Genomic DNA, 20,468 nt, shown 5'->3' on the forward strand with positions numbered 1-20,468 from the left:
GTATATACTTGGCAGGCCAAGGACCCCGAACCAATGCTTCGGGTTTTGAAGTCTTTGGAGAATTTGCCGCCCCCTCGTGTTCTTGAAGCCATTTACGGTAGTCTTGCCTAAACTCAAGGATGCCGTTGATTTGTGGAACTGCGTGAAGACGCTATTCCTTTTCACGTGTGGCTGCGTCCATGGCTACCATACTTGGGACACAAGCTAGAGGAGTTCTGTCCCACCTAATTACATTTCAAGTTGAGTAATGTTCTTGGCGCATGGCACCAGAACGATGGATCAACTTATACGGCTATCTCACCCTGGAAGAATGTGTTTGATTCTGCTAGCTGGGAACATCTTACACGTACATTTATAGTTCTGAAGTTGCAGCTTGTGCTCCAAGAAATCCAAGTTGCTTTCGAACCCCAACTTGAAGAGGTTTCAAATTGGCGTAACGGTTGGACGGAACTTAAGCACGAGGAGCTTCACAGTTCACATTATTGAAATAAGCTTAAATGTGGTCTTGAAAGATGAGTACAAGAACATTGCAATGTTGATTTAATCTCCCTTAATCAATATTGTTTATTGATATATGCAAACTTATAAGATGATTTTATGCGGATATAAGAACAATAAAGTACACACGCCACACACAAACACAAAGAATTTAGCCAGGTTCGGCGAACTTTGGCTACTTCTCATGTGATCTTTTTTGAGAAATCACCTGCACTGTGAAGAATAGCAACTCGGTTACAAGAACTTATTGAAAACTTATGCTAAACAACAAAACCTCACTTTAGATCTCTCTATCACTCTTGGCTTTCTACCCCTGTATTTTATATACTGTTCGTTTGGATAATCAGCCCCAACAAGCCTATTTTAGTAGATAGACCGATGGTTACATGACTTATAAGTATAGGATTCCTGAATCCTTTTAGAATAGGAAAAACTAACTTATTTCCTAATCTTAAACTGATTGGGATTATAAAGAAGAACCTATTTCCCGATTGTATGGAAAAAAACCTGTGCACATTCCTTTTCTCTTTTCCCAACACCAATTGAAAACTTAAACCTAATTGGCCTTGATATTTTGACGATCCATATCACAACAATATACATTTTTGCTTCCGAAAATCACTTTAAGTCCATGAAACTCAATTATGGTCTCAATGTGTCGCCTGAAACTCAAAAGGTTTCAATTGACCCTCGGAGTATGTCATTAAATTATACTAGTAGGGTGACGCGGCATTCATGCCGGAAGGATGCTGATGAGGTCGCCCGCCATGTAAGATCGAGCATATTCCTCAACGGGTCAATATCAAGGGATTTCTATCTTTATGCACATGATACCGTCTGCATAATTTCTCCAAAGTTGCGACAGAATGCTGCATTTTATTTAGTTTCGTATCCATGAACATTCTCTGCAAAAGCACAAGAACCCACATTAAGGAGAAGAAAGCGACCTTACAAACTTAAATTTCTGACATGACAAGAGCTTGTGCCACACCTGATAGTCATCGCCATACTCCTCAATGAGCCGACCAAGATGAAGACGCTGCATGGCCGTTAATGGTTGTAGTGGTGCAGATTTTCCATCTCTACGTTTCTTCCCTAGACTAGTTTTCAAATCTACATGGCCAAAGAAAGTCGTGTTTTTAGAAATAGCAATGAACTCCAGAAATGATCTACATTTCAATTTCCCAATTTGGAGAGAGAAGAAAATAAAAGAGACAAGAAGCTCCGCAACAAATGCTATATGCAATTCAAAAGAGCAGTAGATCTACGAGTACTGGTTTTCACAAACTAACACAGCTCATTTCTTAGAGCAAACAACAAAAAATCTCCATCTTCGCAATCCAGTTAAGCCTCTACATTATTACATTCCAAGGGTCCAGTCAACTACAGCACCAATGAATGACCTTGTAGAAGTTTGTAAACCAACAAACTAGCCAGCTTAAAGAGGTTCCCACCAAAGCCAAACTTTTAGAGCTTATAGGCCGTTCGAAGTAAGAAACTGAAGTACGCAAACGACGAAGATAACTCAATACGGTGATTTCCATCCTATAAAATATAAGTATCTGAGCAATTAGATTATCAAGATTCAGCTTACTCAAATACTGATCTGGAGCAAGAACTTCAAGAAAGCACAACATAACTGAAATCTCACAGACGAATCCAGCTTGGATATGAAAAACTTCGAAAAATGAATATGGAGGAGAATAGGCATGAGATTACAGGTTCCATCTGAATCTTTTACCTCCGTTGTTAGCCTGCTATTCTAAAGGTTACTACAACCATTTTTCCAGGAACTTTTGGATTCTGATAACCCAGTAGACGGTTTGGATTATTTACCAATTCCTAATTCGGAAACACGAATACTCCTCCTCAACCTCAAGTAGAAATCTTTATCCTAAAAATTCATTCTTTCAAATAAATCCATTTGTAATATGATTTCAATCAGTTATTCAATCAATATAGAACCTCAAATTACTCATTTTAGCAAAACAATCATAAATTCTCAATTCCTAATTCGAAAACAGAGTAGAGAGAGAGGGGGAGAGAGAACTCACCGTCCTCTTCGAGATCGCTGCCGTCGGCGAAATCGAGCTCTGCGGAGGCGTCAGGGTCATCGGAGGCCGGAGGGGGGACCTGGAGGGAATCGCTCTCGACCATGTGAGAATTGCGAGACCGGAGGCTGAGCAAGTTAGGGTTGGAGACGAAGCCGAAGGACTTGTAGTTTTGGATGACGGAGCCCTCGGCGTCCCATTGGGGGGCTGAGGCCGGCCCTTGCTGCGCCAGCAAGGCGCGGAGCTTCGGAGGGAGGCAGAAGGCGGGCTTGAATACGTTGGGCTTCCTCTTCGGCAGCCCCACGCGCACCTTCGTCCGCGACTGCTTGTACTTTCTTCTAGACCTTCCCATCTCTCTCTCCACCGCTCTGCGAGTCTCTGTTTTACGGCGGGATGAAGGGTTTATGTTTCCCGGGGTTTTAGAGTAGCGAAGCTAACTCTGACCTAAACGCTCCGTTTTTTTATTCACCTTAGACGCTGCGTTTTGTAATGACCTCCTATTGCCTTGAAATTTTATTTTTATTTAAAACAAAGAGTTAATTAATGTTGAAAAGTGTATTCTATGAAATAAATGAAAAAGTTGCTCCCAAATTGTTTATAACATTTTTTTAGAAGTTTTAACGAAACACTCTTGATACTGTTCATTTTAACGAAAAATAATATTTTTACTCTAAAAAATCCCTCTTGGTACTATTCACTTACAATACATTTTTGTCATTTTGATTAAAACTCAAAAATTTTAAGTCATTTTCATTAGTTTTTTTTCTTTATAATGTTCTCACAAAAAAGTTTGCAAAAACTCAACGGTAGTATTTCTCACATAATTTACGAGCTAACACACATTATTTTTAGTTGATTCTAATTTTTTTTTCAAAATACATTGATTTCGTACCATTGTTGCATCATTTAGAAAATTTTCGAGATTTTTCGGCCCTCAAAAGCCACTTCCAAGACATGCTAGTATTTTCTATCTCTTGATTTTTCTATTTTTCAACCTAATTTTTTTTTAAATACTTACAAAATAAAACAAACAATAAGAATGTTTCAAAATAATATACAACATTGAATGTTTCAAAATAACATACAACATTTTGCTTCCTTCGTGTGTATACGATAAAGTATCAGCCAAAGTTTTCGCAAAACCGTAAACTTATGTTAACTCACGATATTTGATCAATTTTTCCAATTTTTAGTAAACCCCATTTATAAAACGTGTCATTTTCGTCGTACAAAGACTCATCCTAATCCTGCCAACAAAAAGGACCCAACCAAGTAGAAACTGGAAACTGATGAGACTGCATCCACAAATTTTGAGTATCTGAAATTTCCAGGAACAATGTAATTAAATTTCTCAAGAAGCATCTTGATAAATCTTGTGCAACAAGAAAGTTTAAGCATGATTTTCTAATCAAATACATCCTAAACAGGCTACATAAATGAAGCTCGTAACCCTATCAAATTAGCTACTTCCTGCAGTGGTAGGCTACACTTGTTCTCGTTGTTCATCATTTGTTTTATTTTCTCGGAGAAAAATGATTAGAGCCGACGCCTTTTATGCTCCGGCTGTTGCTATTCTTCGAGGACAGATGCAAGCAGTGATTCTCTGGATAATTCGCAAGCGTAAATGGAATCACCGCCCGAAGCAACGATGATGAGGAAACGAGAGATGTAGAATTCCAATGCTGGTTATAGTCCTGATGACCGGTTGGCGTACTCCTGAACCAACGCACCGAACAGTGACGGTTTTTCAAGTAAGCGGGATGGTTTCTCAAATTCCTTAGCCAGTCCTGTTAAAGACGGAAACAGAAGAGTGTCAGCTACAATTTTCAGGTGGTAAACGAATGCCGGATGTGACAAGATATTAAGTTAGAGGGAGCGCTTACCTGCATCTACTACTAAAACTCGATTGCAGTCCATCACTGTAGGTATTCTGTGCGCAATGCTGATAATTGTACAGGCAGCGAAATCCTCCCGGATGATCCTTTGTATTACAGCATCGGTCTGTGAATCCACTGATGCAGTGGCCTCGTCCATGAACAAGAGCCGGCTGTGCTTTAATATAACTCGCCCCAAGCAGAGGAGTTGTCTTTGCCCCACGCTCCAATTGTCTCCGTTGTCAGCCACTATCGAGATAAAATTTTAATGAAAAATGGTCAGTACATAACCGTAGTGATCAAGTGTCAGTTTCAAGACGCGGAGAGTAAACAATGCGGAGAGCCACATACCTAAACAGTTAAGTTTTTCTGGTTTTGCAGCAACCACGTCTTTAAGTTGGCAGCGTTCGAGGCTCTACAAGAAAATTAAGATCATTGCAAATAGCATACAGCATTGTTTCAACTAAGCAAAATATGACATACAGACATTGTGTACAATTCAATCTTATTATTTTCGACGTAGCATTGTGTTTACCTTCCAAATCTGTTCATCTGAATACATTCCAATTGGATCAATGTTGCTTCTCACGGTTCCTTCAAAAAGGACAGGTTCTTGAGGAATGATCCCAAAGCGTGACCTAAGATCGTGAAGCCCTATCGTGGTTATATCGATCCCATCGATGATAATTCTGCCTCCTGAAGGTTCTACCAGCCTAAAGAACACTTGGATTAAAGTGGATTTCCCACTTCCTGTTCGACCAACAACGCCAATCTTCTCACCCCCGAAAATGTTTAGACTAATGCCTTTGAGAACCAAAGGTGTATTTGGACGATATCTGACCTGCTCACCACAAAGTATAAAATATCATCAAAAGGAACCGAGCCCTTTCAGCTTGAGACAAAGTAATGGTGATGACCAACTAAGGAAAACGCGCATTCAGACCGTTGAAGTTATAAACAGAACTGAAGACAAACTGACCTGCAAGTCTTTGAGCTCAACGTTGCCTCGGGAAGGCCAATTTGGAGGAGGAACACGGTCTACAATCTTCCACGCTGCTTCTGATGGAATGTTTGTAAACTGTTTTATCCTCTCAACCGACACCATCCTATTTTCAACGAAGCAGCTAAAATATATAGCCCAGAACAGCACACTATTAAGGGACAATCCGTAGGAGAGAGTTAAACCAACATTCTCTGCACCATAAAGGAAAAATCAGTTTAGTGAAATCTCTGCAATAGATACTCGTCTACTGTCGCTCGTTATGTTAGATATATCAAAACACGGTGCTAACATACACCTCAAATCTTGCTTATAACCGAGACTCAATCAGATGTTGTAATAATAATGCACTAAAACAAGAAGGATCGGGAGGGTTTAAATACCAGGCTTTATAATACTGCTTGGCAACAAGATCATGAATATAGTGGAAATGCAGAGAAGTAAACTCCCAAGTAACTCCAATCGGAAACCCAACCACTCATTGGAACCATTGTTGTGGAAATCCATGCGCAAGTTGGCATTAACTCGTTTAACATTTTCCTTGGAGAACATGTTTTGCATTCTGAAAGAGCGAATCGTCATGACCCCAGATATGCTCTCTGAGAAATGATGGATTACAGGAGCTTTCGTGATTGAATCGAGTCGAGTTAACTCTCGAGATGATGCAAGATAGTAACCCTAAAACAAAATAAGTACAAAAATCTTCAGTATTGAGTGCAACATTATAGTTACAGGTTACTGATAAATATTAACACCGTGACAAAATGAACGAACATACCCGGTACCAGACATTAAGCCAAGCAAGCGGAATCAGCAAGAACACAGTGGGCCACGAATATTGGCAAACAATGATAAAGATGCCAAACACAGTAAAAAACATGACAATGGTAATACCCAACATGAAGGGAAGAAGTAGATCGATATTCGTCTGATCAGTTGATGCCTGGTGGACAGAAAAATTCTCAGCAGTTAATAAATAGGACTACATATACATGAAATTAGAGTAAACAAATAACAGTCTTAACAGATATCTCATCAAGTATGACAAAAACGTACCCTACTCAGAATTCTTCCGGAAGGTGTAGTATCGAAAAACGACATGGGAGCATGCAGGATGCTGTGAAGAATTTGCTTGAAAAATGTTTGAGCTGTTTTAAGCCCCACAAACATCACAACAAGTGCTCTTATCAATACCGCAACGAATGCGACACATGCAATGAGCGCATAGACGATAATAAACACAGATGGTTTGAATGACGCCGCACGCTTTGCTGCAGTTTCATAAGACAGCCAGTAATCAGCCGCCATTTGAGACGCTTGCCACATCAGAGTCAATGACAATACTAACACCACACCCCACCATCCGTAAGCCTCTGTGCAATAGACTTTGTAAATGTGAAGGCTGACTTTGCCGGTTTCTTTCTCCTCTTCTTTGATGAGCTTAGAAGTCGCTTTATCAGACCTCAGCTGGTCCAAAGAGTTGTTTTCACCATTTCCTTCCCCGCGTTTTGAGGAGAGTTGCCGAGATATTTGATGTCCAGGGGAACTTTTGCTGGGATCAGCAGTGCTCATTTCTACAAGTTCCATGGAGGTATCGTGGGCAGCAACAAGCTCTTTGAAATCCAGGCCAGAGTTTAGCAAATCGTTATACTTTCCTGCCTGTACTATCATCCCATCTCTCATGACCTGATAAATATAAGTAGGAGGGATACATGAGCAAATTGCAATTATAATTTCTTCGAGAATGCATGAACAATTCTAAATACTTACCAAAATAAGATCAACATTATGCAAGAAGTCAACTTGATGAGTTACAAGTAAAACCGTCTTGTTTTTAAGTGCTCCCCTCACACATTCCTGCAGAAGGCCATAGACATTACAAGCATAAGCGCCATTTTAGATTACGAAGATCTAAACAAGAACGTTGTTTTTCCATTTTTCTTTCAACACCTTTTGATTACAAAGATCAAATCCGCCTTCTAAGCACTAACTTAAGTGTGAGCTAGACTATTCAATCACTGTGAAATCAAAAGTAAATCATTCTTTACTACCAAATGTAGAACAAAATATAAAGTAATGTCACCTTAAATATTTCTGATCCAGTATGAGCATCAACAGCACTGAAGACGTCATCGAGGAGATATATGTCACAATTTTGATACACAGCACGAGCAAGTTGAATCCTCTGTTTCTGGCCACCACTTAGGTTGATGCCACGCTCTCCTATCTCAGTTTGATCTCCGAACTCCATCATTTCCATGTCCTTTTCCAAGCAACAAACCTTGATTACTTCCCGGTATCTCTCTCTGTCCATTGGCAAACCAAATAGGATGTTTTCTTCAATGGTTCCGTTTTGAATCCATGACGTTTGAGCCACATAGGCAGTTGTCCCGCAAACTCGTACCTGTTTTCAAAGATTTTGTTAATTTAACAAAGTGATTGAATTGAAGCTTCAATGGAGCGATTTTACATCATAAGAGACATCTAGAAAATGGTCTAATGGTATCAGATTATACCTTTCCGGATAACTTGTGCATCTCACCAAGAATTGAAGCTAGAAGGGAAGACTTTCCGGATCCCACTGTCCCTACAATCGCCGTTAGCTCACCTTTATTAACTTTTATATTTATATTTTTCAAATCCTCTTCATTGCTTTCATCGTCCCAGTTGAACACCCCATCTCTAACTTCAACAGCAACCCCACTATCACCGCCTTCTACCCTCTCCACCGAATCCTCCAACAATTCCCTACTCTTCATAAAACGATCCAGCCTCCCAAGTGATATCATAGCTTGAGAAATTGATATCATAGATTGCGGGAATGTCCTGATTGGCTCCTGAAGAATTTTGAAGATGGATGTGGTTGTGAACACTGTCCCAGCATCAAGTCGTACACCCAACAAAAGTGCAGTCCCGAACGTGAGAGTTGATATAAGTACTGGGGTGCACCACATAATCACGATATTGGCAGAGATTGAGTAAAAGAACTTGGTCAGCCAGCTAAACTCTGACTCCCGGAAAGCTTGGATCCTTTTGTTAAAGTGCTCCTCCCAAGCTTGGAACTTGATCACGCGCATGTAATTAAGCATCTCGTTTGTTGCCTTCATCCTTGAATCCCGATTCTTCATCACATTAAACTGGAACCTGTTGTTCCGCTTCGTTCCCAGCACAACGAACACGAGAATACACATGATTCCGGTTATAGCTGTGATTACTGCTGCACCAAGGCTGTTATATAGAAGCACCAACGCAATGGTAAGTTGCACTGGCATCATCCATATAGCGTGCAGCTGCAGCATCATGTCTGAGAGCTGTTGGGCATCAACCGCCATGTAATTCACAATCTGTCCAACTCCATGATCCTGCCTAGCTGAGCACGACAACCTCAAACCCTTCTTGTACAAAGAAGTAATAAGGGTGGAACGGATGAGCATCCCAAGCTTCTGGGAGTTGAAGTTAAATTGGTGTGTGGTTAAAACTTCAACGAATTTCGCACATAGAAGGATCAATACGAGGTAGTATCCTTCATAGGCTGAGGTTCTTATTCCCGCGGTGTAATCTACAAAACTTTGGATAAGCAGAGGCCCAACATACATGACACAAAGCCTGATTACAGCAAGGAAAGCTGTGAAAGCAATTTCTTTCCAGAAGCACCGGAGTAATGTTGTTCGAACTGGGTGGTCCAATTTTTCTTGCGGTTTTGGCCACTTCGATTCAAAGAGAATTGACATTACTTCAGCTCTATGTTCCGGGGAAAGGGATGGGACTTCGTCAACCTTCAGCGGGCTTTTGTACCCCTTACTGAGCAGAGGATTCATCCAAATCCAAAAGGTCTTGGAAATTATGGAAGCCGAAGCAAAGCCAGTCACGTTGGATTTGCTTGAAAGGGGTTCGTATAATACCGCATCTCCATTTGTAGCTCCCTCAAATTCTCTGTTCACAGCAATCCCAGTTGATCCTCTAATGGCGATAACAAAAAGAAGAATCGCTGAAGGGAAAGACGCCATTGAAACTATATCATCCAATCTCAGACTAGGCTCCTGAATTCCTTGAGCATGAACCAAACGAAGTATCCCCGATGCTGTAAACAAGGAAATAACAACAAAGTTTGCGACCCAATAAATCCGAAGGGAAAGCGGGTGCTTAACCACTTCAAATCTCCTCTCGTGCGCCACCAGCATTGCGATCACTGCATGAGTTATGGCCTGAACCAACCAAAAAAACCCGTCTACGAGCTTCCATTGCAACTCGGTGCTTCTGGTGAAAGCTAGAATGCAAACAACTGCATAACAAAATGTCAACACAGTGCTCACAATCAGAGAAAGCTTAAACCAAAGAGTAGTTCTGAGATGAGCTCTGTTGTTCCTAATGAGGGGCTTGTTGAGGTCAGAGTTGCGGCCGCCATCCGCGGAGATGAAGCGGGAATAAAGCTTTTGTATCGAAAATGCTAAGAGCGAGAGCAAGAAGAGGAGGTTGAGAGAGGACAGCAGAGCTCTCTGAGGACAGGGAGAGAGGAAAATGAATCTCAGCCATTGAACGATTGGTGTTACGGCGGTGTCCTCCGAGGACTGAACCACGGATGGCGAACATGAAAAGGACGTGATCCAAGTTCCGGAAGCCATAGCTACAAAACTTTGTAGCAGAGGCTAACGTTGCAGACTTCTGTGCTGAAATCACATCAATATCCTTCTTCTTCCCTTCCCCTGAAAAAAGTAACAGAAATTAGCCGCAACGAATTCTAAAATTATAAAAATAAACAAGAAGAAGAAGGAAAACACATGTTTTGAAACCACCTCTTTGTAGAAGTCACGAACCTTAAAAAAAGGAAAATTGATACTGTCAATTAGAAATAATTAAATTAAAATTAGCATCAAATTAATCCTCTAAACAAACACATTAATCTTTTTTTTATATTGTTTAGTGTAGGGTTACAAAAAAAAAGTATAAAATATTAGAAATCAACAAGAAGGTACGAGGAAAATCATGAGGGCAAGACTCGTGCCGGATCCGACTGAACCCGAATACTGTGACGACATTGTTTGACTACTTGGAATTTTCACAAATATAGCATATGAACAAAAGCAATAATTTAAAATTAAATTAAAACTAAATAAAGCATTCTTGTCAAAGACGAAACTAAGAAAACAGAATGGACAAAATTACAACAGTTTGAATTAAATAACCAGTAAATTTGAAAAGGGCAAGTCAGATGAAGATCAATTAGTAGCAAATAATACGGCAATAATTAAGGTAAATACAAACAGATTTATATTATAATAATCACAGTGTAACAGTGCAAGGAGGGAGTAGTTGGAGAATATTCAGAGTCATTCAATCTCTTAAACAAAATTTAAACACCAACTACTCAAACAATATCACAATCAAAAGTAATAAATTTCAATCCAAAAAAGAAAAAAATAATTAAGAACGGAAAATATTTTTTTTTGTTCACTTCATTATATAGAGCAAGAAAAGGAAGAAGGTCTTCACCATTTTCTCCTTCCGGTGTATTTCTGACCTTTATGTTGAATAAAACAATTTCTCCAAATGCATTTTAAGCTTTGATTGAGTAAATCAAAAGAACAAAACGATACAGGAATGTGAGGAATGAGAAAATGAGAAAATGAGAAAATTGCTTGCACAAAAATATTTTCAATTGAGGCAATGTGAAGGTTGCGTTTGAAGAGAGAGAGAGCCATGAGCTTACCTGGGTTTGTTTGAAGCAATGTGAAGGTTGCGTTTGAAGAGGAAGAAAAGCAAGAAATCTAGAGAGAGAGAGAGAGAGAGAGAGATTCAGACAATTGAACTTGGGTTCAGCTAACTAATTCAGAAGCACAATTGGAAGAAAGAATCACAAGCTGCTGGAAAATCCCAAGGCATAAAACATAGAAACGTGTCCCTTATCAGCTCTCGACCTCTCATACCTTCATACCAATATATTGGCGTTATATATATAATAACGGAGAGAGAGACAGAAATACTGCGTGGAGCGAGAGAGACCGCTTAGAGACGGAGAGAGATGTTTTTCTGTAAGTAAAGGGTATGTGGCCTTCTATGTATTAATGGTTTCAGTGAAAAGACGTGGAGGAATGGGTTCTGTAGTCTTCCCTGCCATCGTGGGTGTCATACATTTTTATTATTTATTTATTATTCATATTTTAGTTTTATCTTCTTCTTTTTTATTTTCTATTTTTTGGGGTCAAAGATTCATTGGGAGGGATGGGACAGAAAACGCCACGTTTGTTTCTACCCTCTGAAACCAAATTCATTGTCTTTAGTTTTCGCGGCTTCTAAACGAGGAGAAAACCTTTTCCCACGCGCGATGTAAGATCGTGGACGGCTACTCCCCGTAAGATGTAGATAGTCGAATACCTTAAGCTAAAAGTACATGTGATTGGTATTTTATACTATTCTAAAAATTCCCGCTTAGCATTATTTAGACCCTCCCAACTAATCTCTAAGAGTTTAAAAATTAAGAAAGTACGCTTGGACCCGTTTGGGTGTCCATTTAGCTCTCCTAAACATGCCTAAGTTGCTACTCTCACTTTGACAAAAAATCGATAATTTTCATTTTGCTGTTTATTTTTTTAATAAAATGTATGAGACTTGCTAAATACTTGGATGAACACTCATTATATGCTTGTTCCCCATATTTTCAATACATTCTAATACTTTTTAATCTATATGTCATTTTATTTAGCAATTTATATATACAATTATGTGTTTTTATGTATACGTAACCACTTATTAATTGTAGAATATATAACAAACTTCCTTAAATTCACCTAGTCCATCTAGGATCCACCTAGGCACCGCCTAGCCGCCTGGACGCCAGGCTCCAGCCCGTCACCGAACTAACGCCTAACATCTTTTATAATCTTCGTATTTTCAACTTTAGAATGTATCAATAAATATCTATTTATATTACAAATGCATTGACTGCTTATAGTTGGTGTTTCTAACTTTGTGTTGTATAAATAAATATTTATTAAAATGCGTTGACGGATATGTTATACGACTATACTTTAGTATCATACAATAATTATTTGCTAGAGAAATAAATAATGAAGAGTGAGTTGTCGTGACATGTAGTCGGTCAGCCTAAGACACCCATACAAAATAACCACTTGCATTGAGTCCATCAAAATGGGATTGTGTGACAAAAATGAGGGAATTCTGAACGGAAATAAAATATAAAAAAAATAATAATTATCTAGACTCATATGTACTCATGAGAACTAGGTGTGTGGTTTGAAATTGAAAGAAGAAGAAGTTAAGAAAGGTAATGCTTTGCACCATAGGGGATACAAGTAAGCATGGCAAATGGGAGTTGTGTTCACGTTATACCTTTTATCTTAACGACACTAAGAGACGAAAAAATGGGAGTTGTGTTCATGTTATACCTTTTATCTTAACAACATTGAGAGACGAAAGCTAGGGGAGCAAATGGGATTAGATACCCCAGTAGTCATAGCCGTAAATGATGGATACTAGGTGCTGTGTGTATCGACCCGTGCAATGCTAGTGCCATCTATTTTCATTGTTCAACTCTTTGACAACCCGAAAAACCATTGTTCAACTCTTTGAATCATTACGCTTCAACTAGGTTAAAAAGAAAAGAACCTAAATCAAAACACTTAATAGCATGACGATACATTTATGAGTCATGTTGTGTCAAACTCGTTATCTTAACAGGTGATCTAATAACGATCTAATTAGTTAACGAGTTGTGTCGTTTCGTATCGTATTAACGAGTCATGCAAAAAAATGTTATGCCTAATGTCAAGATATGGCAAACGATATCTTATCAAGTTCTTAACGGGTAACCCGATAACAATTTAACATGTAAAATGTTCTTAATAAGTTACACGATAACAACTCAACTCGTTAACATGTGGACCATAAACCCGTTATTTTTGTGTGATTTTGCGTTGGGTTAACATGTCATGTGCTTAGTATATTCCCAAACATAATTCAACATGAGTTAAAAAGTTGCTAGGATGGCATGGTTGAAATGATTTTAACGTGAAATTTTTTTTCCCTTGTGCAGAGATCAAGAAATTGAATCTAGCTGTAAGAAGAATGCTTGGCTAATAAATAATCCAAACCAATGTTTTTTAAGTCGAACAAATGACGTGGCGCATCAGGTCCATAACCAAGACCTTTCTCCACCAATGAACACGTATTTAAGACACTAAACACGGTGACGTGGCTGAAACTCATTCGTCCACCTAACACTCATAGAAAAGTCGACACGTCTCATGAGTATGATAGAGAAAAGGGTTGATGCAGTTGCTGTCCAAAGCGAGTGTGAGTTTAGAAACGTTAGCATCGCGTGGACCTAACAAACGTTTTAATTTTCTGTTGTTTTCGATCTCAGATTTGTTTTGTTGTACATAATGTTTTCTAACTGCCATGCATAAAGGGGTCGATCCAAAATATTAACATAAAGAAAGATTTGAGCGTCCAAATTCCAAATCTGAACGCCAATGAGTTCCACTATCTTTTGGTTGGCTTACTCCACGTGGGAGGTTTTTGTTTTCAACTTTGCAACTTGCATGCAACGATGCCTATGTACATGTTTTGATCTGTAATAATTTAATTATTAAAGAATCCTTCTAAATTAGGAGAAATTTTTTATTGTGATGAGAACACGACGTGTTTTTATGTAAATGATGAGAAATTTTATTTTTTAAATTATTAACTTTTTAACACACATATTCTATCATTTTTATAATGATACGTGATGTACCACCTCGTATGCCGATCACATTGAAAAATCTCTTCCAAATTAGTGCATATTTAGTATAGCTTGTAGTTCCATTTTAATTCTTCTTCTTTTTTTCTATGTTAACTTAATTTTTTTTAAGGAATGTATTAATATAATTTGTAATTAGTAATTACATAGGCGACAATGAACATATGAAGAGAAGATAACAAGGAGAGATTTTTTTTTTCTCTAAAACACAACCACTGAACATATGAAGAGAAGATAACAAGGAGAGATTTTTTTTATCTCTAAAACACAACCACATGATGTTACAATTACGTAAAAATTATATAATACCGTATGTGGATTCTAACTTTCAATATGGTAGAACACATTATGAGAAATATTATTTTTATTAATTTACCTACTTTATACTAGGTGAAGTAATACAGCATGTCACTTACATTTTCGTAAGTGAATAATACCTTACCTGGGGCCCCCTAATTATATTTGGTTTGAAATAAGTTCATTATCTTATTGTACCTTCAACAAGTGAAGTTATTATATGAGTATACTTTCAGAATCATATAATATTTGTTAATTTATTTATTTTTGGTTAATTTCTTCGCTGATATTTCTTATTTATTTGCTTGTTTGCCCGGTTCGGATCGAGGGTCATAATTGATGAAAATGAAATTGCCAACGAGTCGGTATGGACATGTGTGTGTGTGTGATATATGCGATATAAGGGGAGGTAAATGAAGGATGGTGTTGTCTACACACTCATTTTTACCTTGACACATTTTTTTTAATTTCTAGACGTTGGATTGAATAAAATAAGGAGAGGTAAAAGAAGAGTGGTGCTATCAACACTTCTTTTTACCTCATACACACCACTTTCAATTTCTAACCGTTGAATCAAATAAATTGAAGAATCTAAAAAAACAAAAACAAACAAAAATTAGCGAAGGGTAAGTGGAGATAAAAATGGATGTGGTATATAACACTATCCTAAATGAAATGTCATTTATCTTTAGTTCGTTTTCGAGTGCAATTTAATATTATAAAGAGGAAGTTGACAATAAATATGAGTATAGCCAAATGGAATTGGATACTCGCCAGATCCCCTCCCTGAGGATACTAGGATCAACGCATACGAACCGTTGATAAAAAATCATGCGACTACAATTTTTTCCATTTTTATATTTTTCAAGTAAAACAAGGCTGCTTTACTTTTAAAAATATAAATAAAAAATATTTAATTGGGGCTACACGATTTTTTATTAACGGTCCGTGTGCGTTAATCCCTAAGATCACCAGGAAGGGGATCCTGCGAGGATCCAAATCCTAGCCAAATTGTACATAATAACAGTATGATTTTATCTCTACATTCAAGTTTGAACGTTCCTCGTCATAAATTGCAATAAATTTAATGTAAAATGCGGTTTTATAAAACATAATTCTCTCTTATTTTATGTAAGTGGGCATGATCCATCTCCTTTTTCTTTTTGGTTGAAAAGGAGATCTTATTTTCCATCTATTCCAAATTATCACCAAACTATTGTCTTTGCGTATATAATTGGGAGAGCAAAAAAGGTTAGCCAGCTGGTTCCTCAGGAATTTGCTTCTCAAATGCAATTGTTATTTCCGGAAGTTATTCGATTTTTTTGCCCTCATCTGATTGCACATTTTGCTAGGGTTTACCAAGAAAAAACAGCGCGATCATGATCAATAATTCTCCACCTTTCGTTTGTTCTCCACTGTCATTAGACTCATTACGTGCAGAATATATATATACCAATTAGTACATGCCGATTTTCTTTTATAGAGATGTGATAGCTGCATCTACCATATAAAATAGAGTGCTTTTTTTCTCATTACCCATCAAATGGTGGTAATGCTTGCTTTTCTATTTACACTGTTGGATTAAATTAAATTTTGAAATTTGTATCTATCCATCATACAAATTTCGAATTTTAAATTTATTTTAAAATAATAAATAAGATGATGAACATCACAACTGACTGAAGTCACTAAAATATTCTCATGAAAGTATGCACGTGGCATTAAAAGTAAAGCTGCATGCAACTTGAATTATGAATATACATGTCCCTTGGTACTTGTTTCTTTAAAATTTTGGAATATTGTTGAACCAACCATGCATGAGGAGTATCTTTTTAGTTTTTACAATTTAAATTTTGAAATGTGTTATGCCATCCAAGTAAAATGTATCATAGGAGGTAAATCGGCTCTAAAATTTCACCTCGTCCAGTAAGAGAACGGAAAAGAAAACGAAAGGAGAAAAGTTGAACTTAAACTGTAGTCCTGCTCTCTTAATGTCCTCATTTTGAGGAACTATGAAGATCAAATGTATATTAGCCACAAGATTATATTAGTTTAGGTTTAAAATATTTGACAACTTAATAAAATAAAACTGACTTAAAAGCCATGAACCATTATAAAACTCATTTTCTTATTTTACTTTATGAAGTTGCCAAAAATTTTAAGCATTTGAATATAAATTAATATAATCTTGTAGCTAATATACATTCAGTCCTCACAAATTCTCGAAATGAGGACCTTAGAAGAGTAAGACTCCCTAAACCATTACCCTTTTTGTAAAGAAAGTTAGTAAACCATCATAATTGATCTCTTGAATCCAACAGAGTGTCACACACACATGTATTTATCTCATATACTCTATTAGGCCATCTCCAACTGATCCAGCCAGAGGGTCAGATGGCCGAAAATAACCCAAAATGACACGAAAATAGCCATAAAAGGGAAAACAAGCCAACCGGCTGGCCTAAAGGAACCAGCCAACTAGCCCCAGGCCGGCCCAAGCATTTGAATCCAACGGCTACTTGTGATGTCAGCCAGCCGTTAAATTTGATTTTTTTTTTTTTTACAATTCTAATTTTTTTTTCTATAACTACCTAAGTCATTAAACAACATTAAATAACATTAAGTAATATTAAACAACATTAAATAACATTAAGTAATATTAAACAACATTAAACAATATTAAAGAACATTAAAAAAACATTTAACAACATAAAACAACATTAAATAACATTAGGTAACATTAGACAACATAAAACTTAAATGTCTAATCCATGCTTCTTTTGGCCAAAAGATGTGCAACAAGATCCTGTTGTAGGTACTTGTTTGTGGCACGCTAACGTATCATCCTATTGCGCCTTATGTACTCGTTTAACGAGATTCCTTATCGACAAGCAATCTGCAAAGTTACTCACAGATCGACACACAACACTCGAAATCCGAGACGTAAAATTATTGAGATTCCAACTTGAAAAATTATTGAGGTAGTTTAATTTAAGTAATCATATTAATTCAATTAAAATAATAAATTATGTTTAATCCTATGACCCTTTGGCCCCCTCGGTTGGAGAGAATTTAACTGAAGTTTTTTTTTGGGGGGGGGGGTGTTATTGGTTTTAGATGTCCCTAATTTTTTTTTTGTTCACATAAGTGAAGTTAATGCCTCTTGTAGTTAGTTGATGAAATTAATAAATGGAGTTTTAATGTCACAGCCCGTCCCGGAATTTTAATTTCGAGGACGTGAAATGACCAATGTGACCTTAAACGGGATTAAGGTGCGTAAATTTGGTATTTGTTTTACACTAAGATCTTAAACTAGGGTTTAGATTTACATTTGTTTGGTCTAATAATTTTGTATTGGACTTAGGTGGGATCCCCACCTCCTGAAATCCTTCCCCAAAACCCGTAGGTTGTCTCTCTCCCTCTTTCTTCCTCATCTCTCCCTCAGAAACACTCTCTCTCTCTTACTCTCGAACTCTCTCAAGCTCTCGGACTAACACCAAGAACAACCACAAACGTGCACCAACGTCCAATCTAAGATCATCTTCGTGATCTTGGGAACTTCACGAGCACGGGGGTATAAGTTTCAGGTAAGTTTCATTTCTGAAATCCTAGTTTCAAAACACCCCGTGAATTGACACTGTTCACGAACTTAAATTTGGTTGTGTTTTAGGCTAAAGCAAGATCACCACGAGTCTTAGGAAGTCCTAAGGAGGCTCGGAGTGCCTCGTTTGAACAAAATGGACGTCGGGATCGTTGGGTTCGAGTTTGGCCGAATTTGAGGAATTTTGGAAGGTATGATCTAGTTGTTTTTAGGCCCTAAAACCCTTCCAACGTGTTAGTACATGTTAAATGCTTCATTTTGGTATAAATTCGAAGAAATTGGTTGAAAAACGAAGGAGAATAGTGGATTTGAAATTTTTCCAGAAACCGGCGAACAGTCGCCGGCGACCGGCGACTCGCCGGAGAAGACAGGGAATCTTCCGTCAAGTTTGACGGAATATTCCGACGCCGTTAGTTAACTTTAACGGAAACCGTTAGTTTTTAACGGAATATACTAGGTTTGACGGAATATTCTCTAACGCCGTTCACTGTAGCCGTCAGTGTGCATGTCACGTGGCCGCGCGTGGGCCGCGCGTAGGTCCGTGCCACGTCAGGCGCGTGGGGGCGCGTGAGACCTCCAAAAATTATTTTAAAAATTTGGGAGTGATCCTGAGGTTGTGTAGGTCACTGTGGTATATTCATATACCCAATTTGAGCATCGTATGAAGAATTAATTACCTAGTTTGGTTTAGGTGCGTTAAATATGCGTTAAATGATTGTTTTAAGTTATTTCACTTCTAGGTGGAACTTTTAACGAGGACGAGCACATCCAGGGGCGTCAAGGGGGTTACGACCCGGCGACATACCAGTGAGTGGGCATTTGTTTTTATATATACCTATATACTCGATTTCCCCAGAAATCAAATTTAAATGAAAAGTATATTGAAATGAAATATGATGTGATTGCCATGCATAGAATATTATGGATATTATGAACTGTCGTATGATGCATATATGTATGATGGTGCTGTGGAAGCACAGGTAAGTATTTAATTAATATTATGATGATGATGATGATATATTGAGCTCATATCCTGCACCATGGTTTAGTGCTTATAGTATTCACCGCATCGCACGCTCGCCTTGGATCCAAGTAGATGCTGGTCGTACAGTCCACGCGGAGTGGGTACGACGGGCCAGTCGTAGAGTGTTAGTGAGATTATGACTGGTGGGTGACCTTAGGTTATTGTATACTGATGATTGATGAGAGAAGCACTAGAGCGAATATTACCATGAGTCGTTCAGACTACATTAGGTGGTTCCGACTTATGTGCAGAAGGCCGGACAGGTCACGCGGAGTGACTCCGGCAGAGAGTGAGATTGATAGATGTTGAGCTCTAGGTTCAATCGTTCAGGGCTATTAGAGGGCCTCCGATTGATTATTTCTTTTACCTGATTATATTATGTTAATGCATTCATACTACACTGTTGAAATTGGCATGGTACATTCTTTATTGAATCTGTTATAAGATTGATGATTGAGACAGTTGAGATATATATGCTATATACTATTTTTCTGGGAAAGTATACAGGTTTTCCAAAAAGGGGTTATAAATGTGGATTTATGAAATGATTTGGAAAAGCTTGATTTTCGCCCACTCACGTTTTCTGTTTTTCGCCCCTCCAGGTTCTAGTTGATAGTTGAGGCGTTGGTGGCCTACGAGGACTGCTTCGGCGTTCTGACAGACTAAATAAATGTAGGATTCACCCGAGGGTGTTGTAAAATAGTTATGGTCCTACTTGACTGCACCTAGATGCTTATGCTCTGTTTATGTGTGTTTAGTACACTCTTATGCACATAGAATGCTAGGTTGTAAATAACTGAAATTAGTGGTTTTCGTTGACTCGTATTTTATTATTAAATCGTTTCCGCTTGCGTTATGGTTACGTCACACTTACGTGACGGCCAGCACGTCCTAGTCTTCGGGTTAGGGTGTGTCATTTAACGAAAAACTTTCGGTACTGTTCACTTTAACCAAAAATCATATTTTTACACTAAAAAGTCAATCATTGTACTATTCACTTTACCTTTTATTTTGTCCTTATCGTTAAAACTCATAGTTTTCAAGTCATTTTCATTAGTTTTCCTATTAATCAATTGAAACACAAAAGATGAATACAAAAACAAAAGAGATTGAATAAAATGTAGAAAATAAATTTAGATAGCAATGTATAAGTATAACAAAAATTAAAGCTACCTGTCTGACAGGTCTATCTTTTAACACCGCCACAAGTTATACAACAGAAATTAGGTAAAATCTATTGATATTAGTTTATATCATATGGCATGTCAACCTTTTTTATTCGGCCACCTAGCCAATAGATGCATCCACTTCAATAATTCAACACCACACATTCACATTGTAATTGTATGGAAACTTCGCAGGTGA

General features: G+C 37.8%; 2 protein-coding genes and 1 long non-coding RNA gene across 3 annotated transcripts; 1 reads left to right on the plus strand and 2 right to left on the minus strand.

Moving 5' to 3' along the window:
- Positions 1-648: 648 nt before the first annotated feature.
- On the minus strand, positions 649-2,967 carry LOC126590054 (uncharacterized). The gene is made up of 3 exons (XM_050255535.1): positions 2,553-2,967; positions 1,490-1,611; positions 649-1,403 (listed from the first exon to the last, which is right to left on the minus strand). Exons 1-3 carry the CDS (start codon positions 2,899-2,901, stop codon positions 1,287-1,289), a joined length of 588 nt encoding a protein of 195 aa, XP_050111492.1. The 5' UTR covers positions 2,902-2,967; the 3' UTR covers positions 649-1,286.
- An 878-nt stretch (positions 2,968-3,845) lies between these two features.
- LOC126589733 (ABC transporter C family member 4-like) lies at positions 3,846-11,434 on the minus strand. Its single transcript, XM_050255117.1, has 12 exons — positions 11,131-11,434; positions 7,940-10,126; positions 7,507-7,827; positions 7,194-7,280; positions 6,480-7,109; positions 6,202-6,366; positions 5,807-6,101; positions 5,403-5,617; positions 4,959-5,264; positions 4,775-4,838; positions 4,433-4,672; positions 3,846-4,336 (listed from the first exon to the last, which is right to left on the minus strand). Exons 2-12 carry the CDS (start codon positions 10,043-10,045, stop codon positions 4,236-4,238), a joined length of 4,530 nt encoding a protein of 1,509 aa, XP_050111074.1. The 5' UTR covers positions 10,046-10,126; positions 11,131-11,434; the 3' UTR covers positions 3,846-4,235.
- Positions 11,435-18,147: 6,713 nt separating this feature from the next.
- LOC126590763 (uncharacterized) lies at positions 18,148-19,933 on the plus strand. Its single transcript, XR_007612149.1, has 3 exons — positions 18,148-18,270; positions 18,820-18,886; positions 19,706-19,933. It is a non-coding gene; the product is annotated as an uncharacterized LOC126590763 (long non-coding RNA).
- The last annotated feature ends 535 nt before the right edge of the window (positions 19,934-20,468 follow it).

This window comes from Malus sylvestris, chromosome 11, assembly GCF_916048215.2.
Source record: "Malus sylvestris chromosome 11, drMalSylv7.2, whole genome shotgun sequence".
Classification (NCBI taxonomy): Eukaryota; Viridiplantae; Streptophyta; class Magnoliopsida; order Rosales; family Rosaceae; genus Malus; species Malus sylvestris.

Excerpts from the sequence above, each read along its gene's own strand:
- LOC126589733 (XM_050255117.1), bottom strand. The coding sequence starts at position 10,045 with ATGGCTTCCGGAACTTGGATCACGTCCTTTTCATGTTCGCCATCCGTG. Across the intron at positions 7,110-7,193 it reads ATAATGTTGATCTTATTTTG|GTCATGAGAGATGGGATGAT; the intron begins GTAAGTATTTAG and ends TATATTTATCAG. Across the intron at positions 6,367-6,479 it reads CCGGAAGAATTCTGAGTAGG|GCATCAACTGATCAGACGAA; the intron begins GTACGTTTTTGT and ends TCTGTCCACCAG.
- LOC126590054 (XM_050255535.1), bottom strand. The coding sequence starts at position 2,901 with ATGGGAAGGTCTAGAAGAAAGTACAAGCAGTCGCGGACGAAGGTGCGC. Across the intron at positions 1,612-2,552 it reads CAGCGATCTCGAAGAGGACG|ATTTGAAAACTAGTCTAGGG; the intron begins GTGAGTTCTCTC and ends TTGGCCATGTAG. Across the intron at positions 1,404-1,489 it reads AGTATGGCGATGACTATCAG|AGAATGTTCATGGATACGAA; the intron begins GTGTGGCACAAG and ends GTGCTTTTGCAG.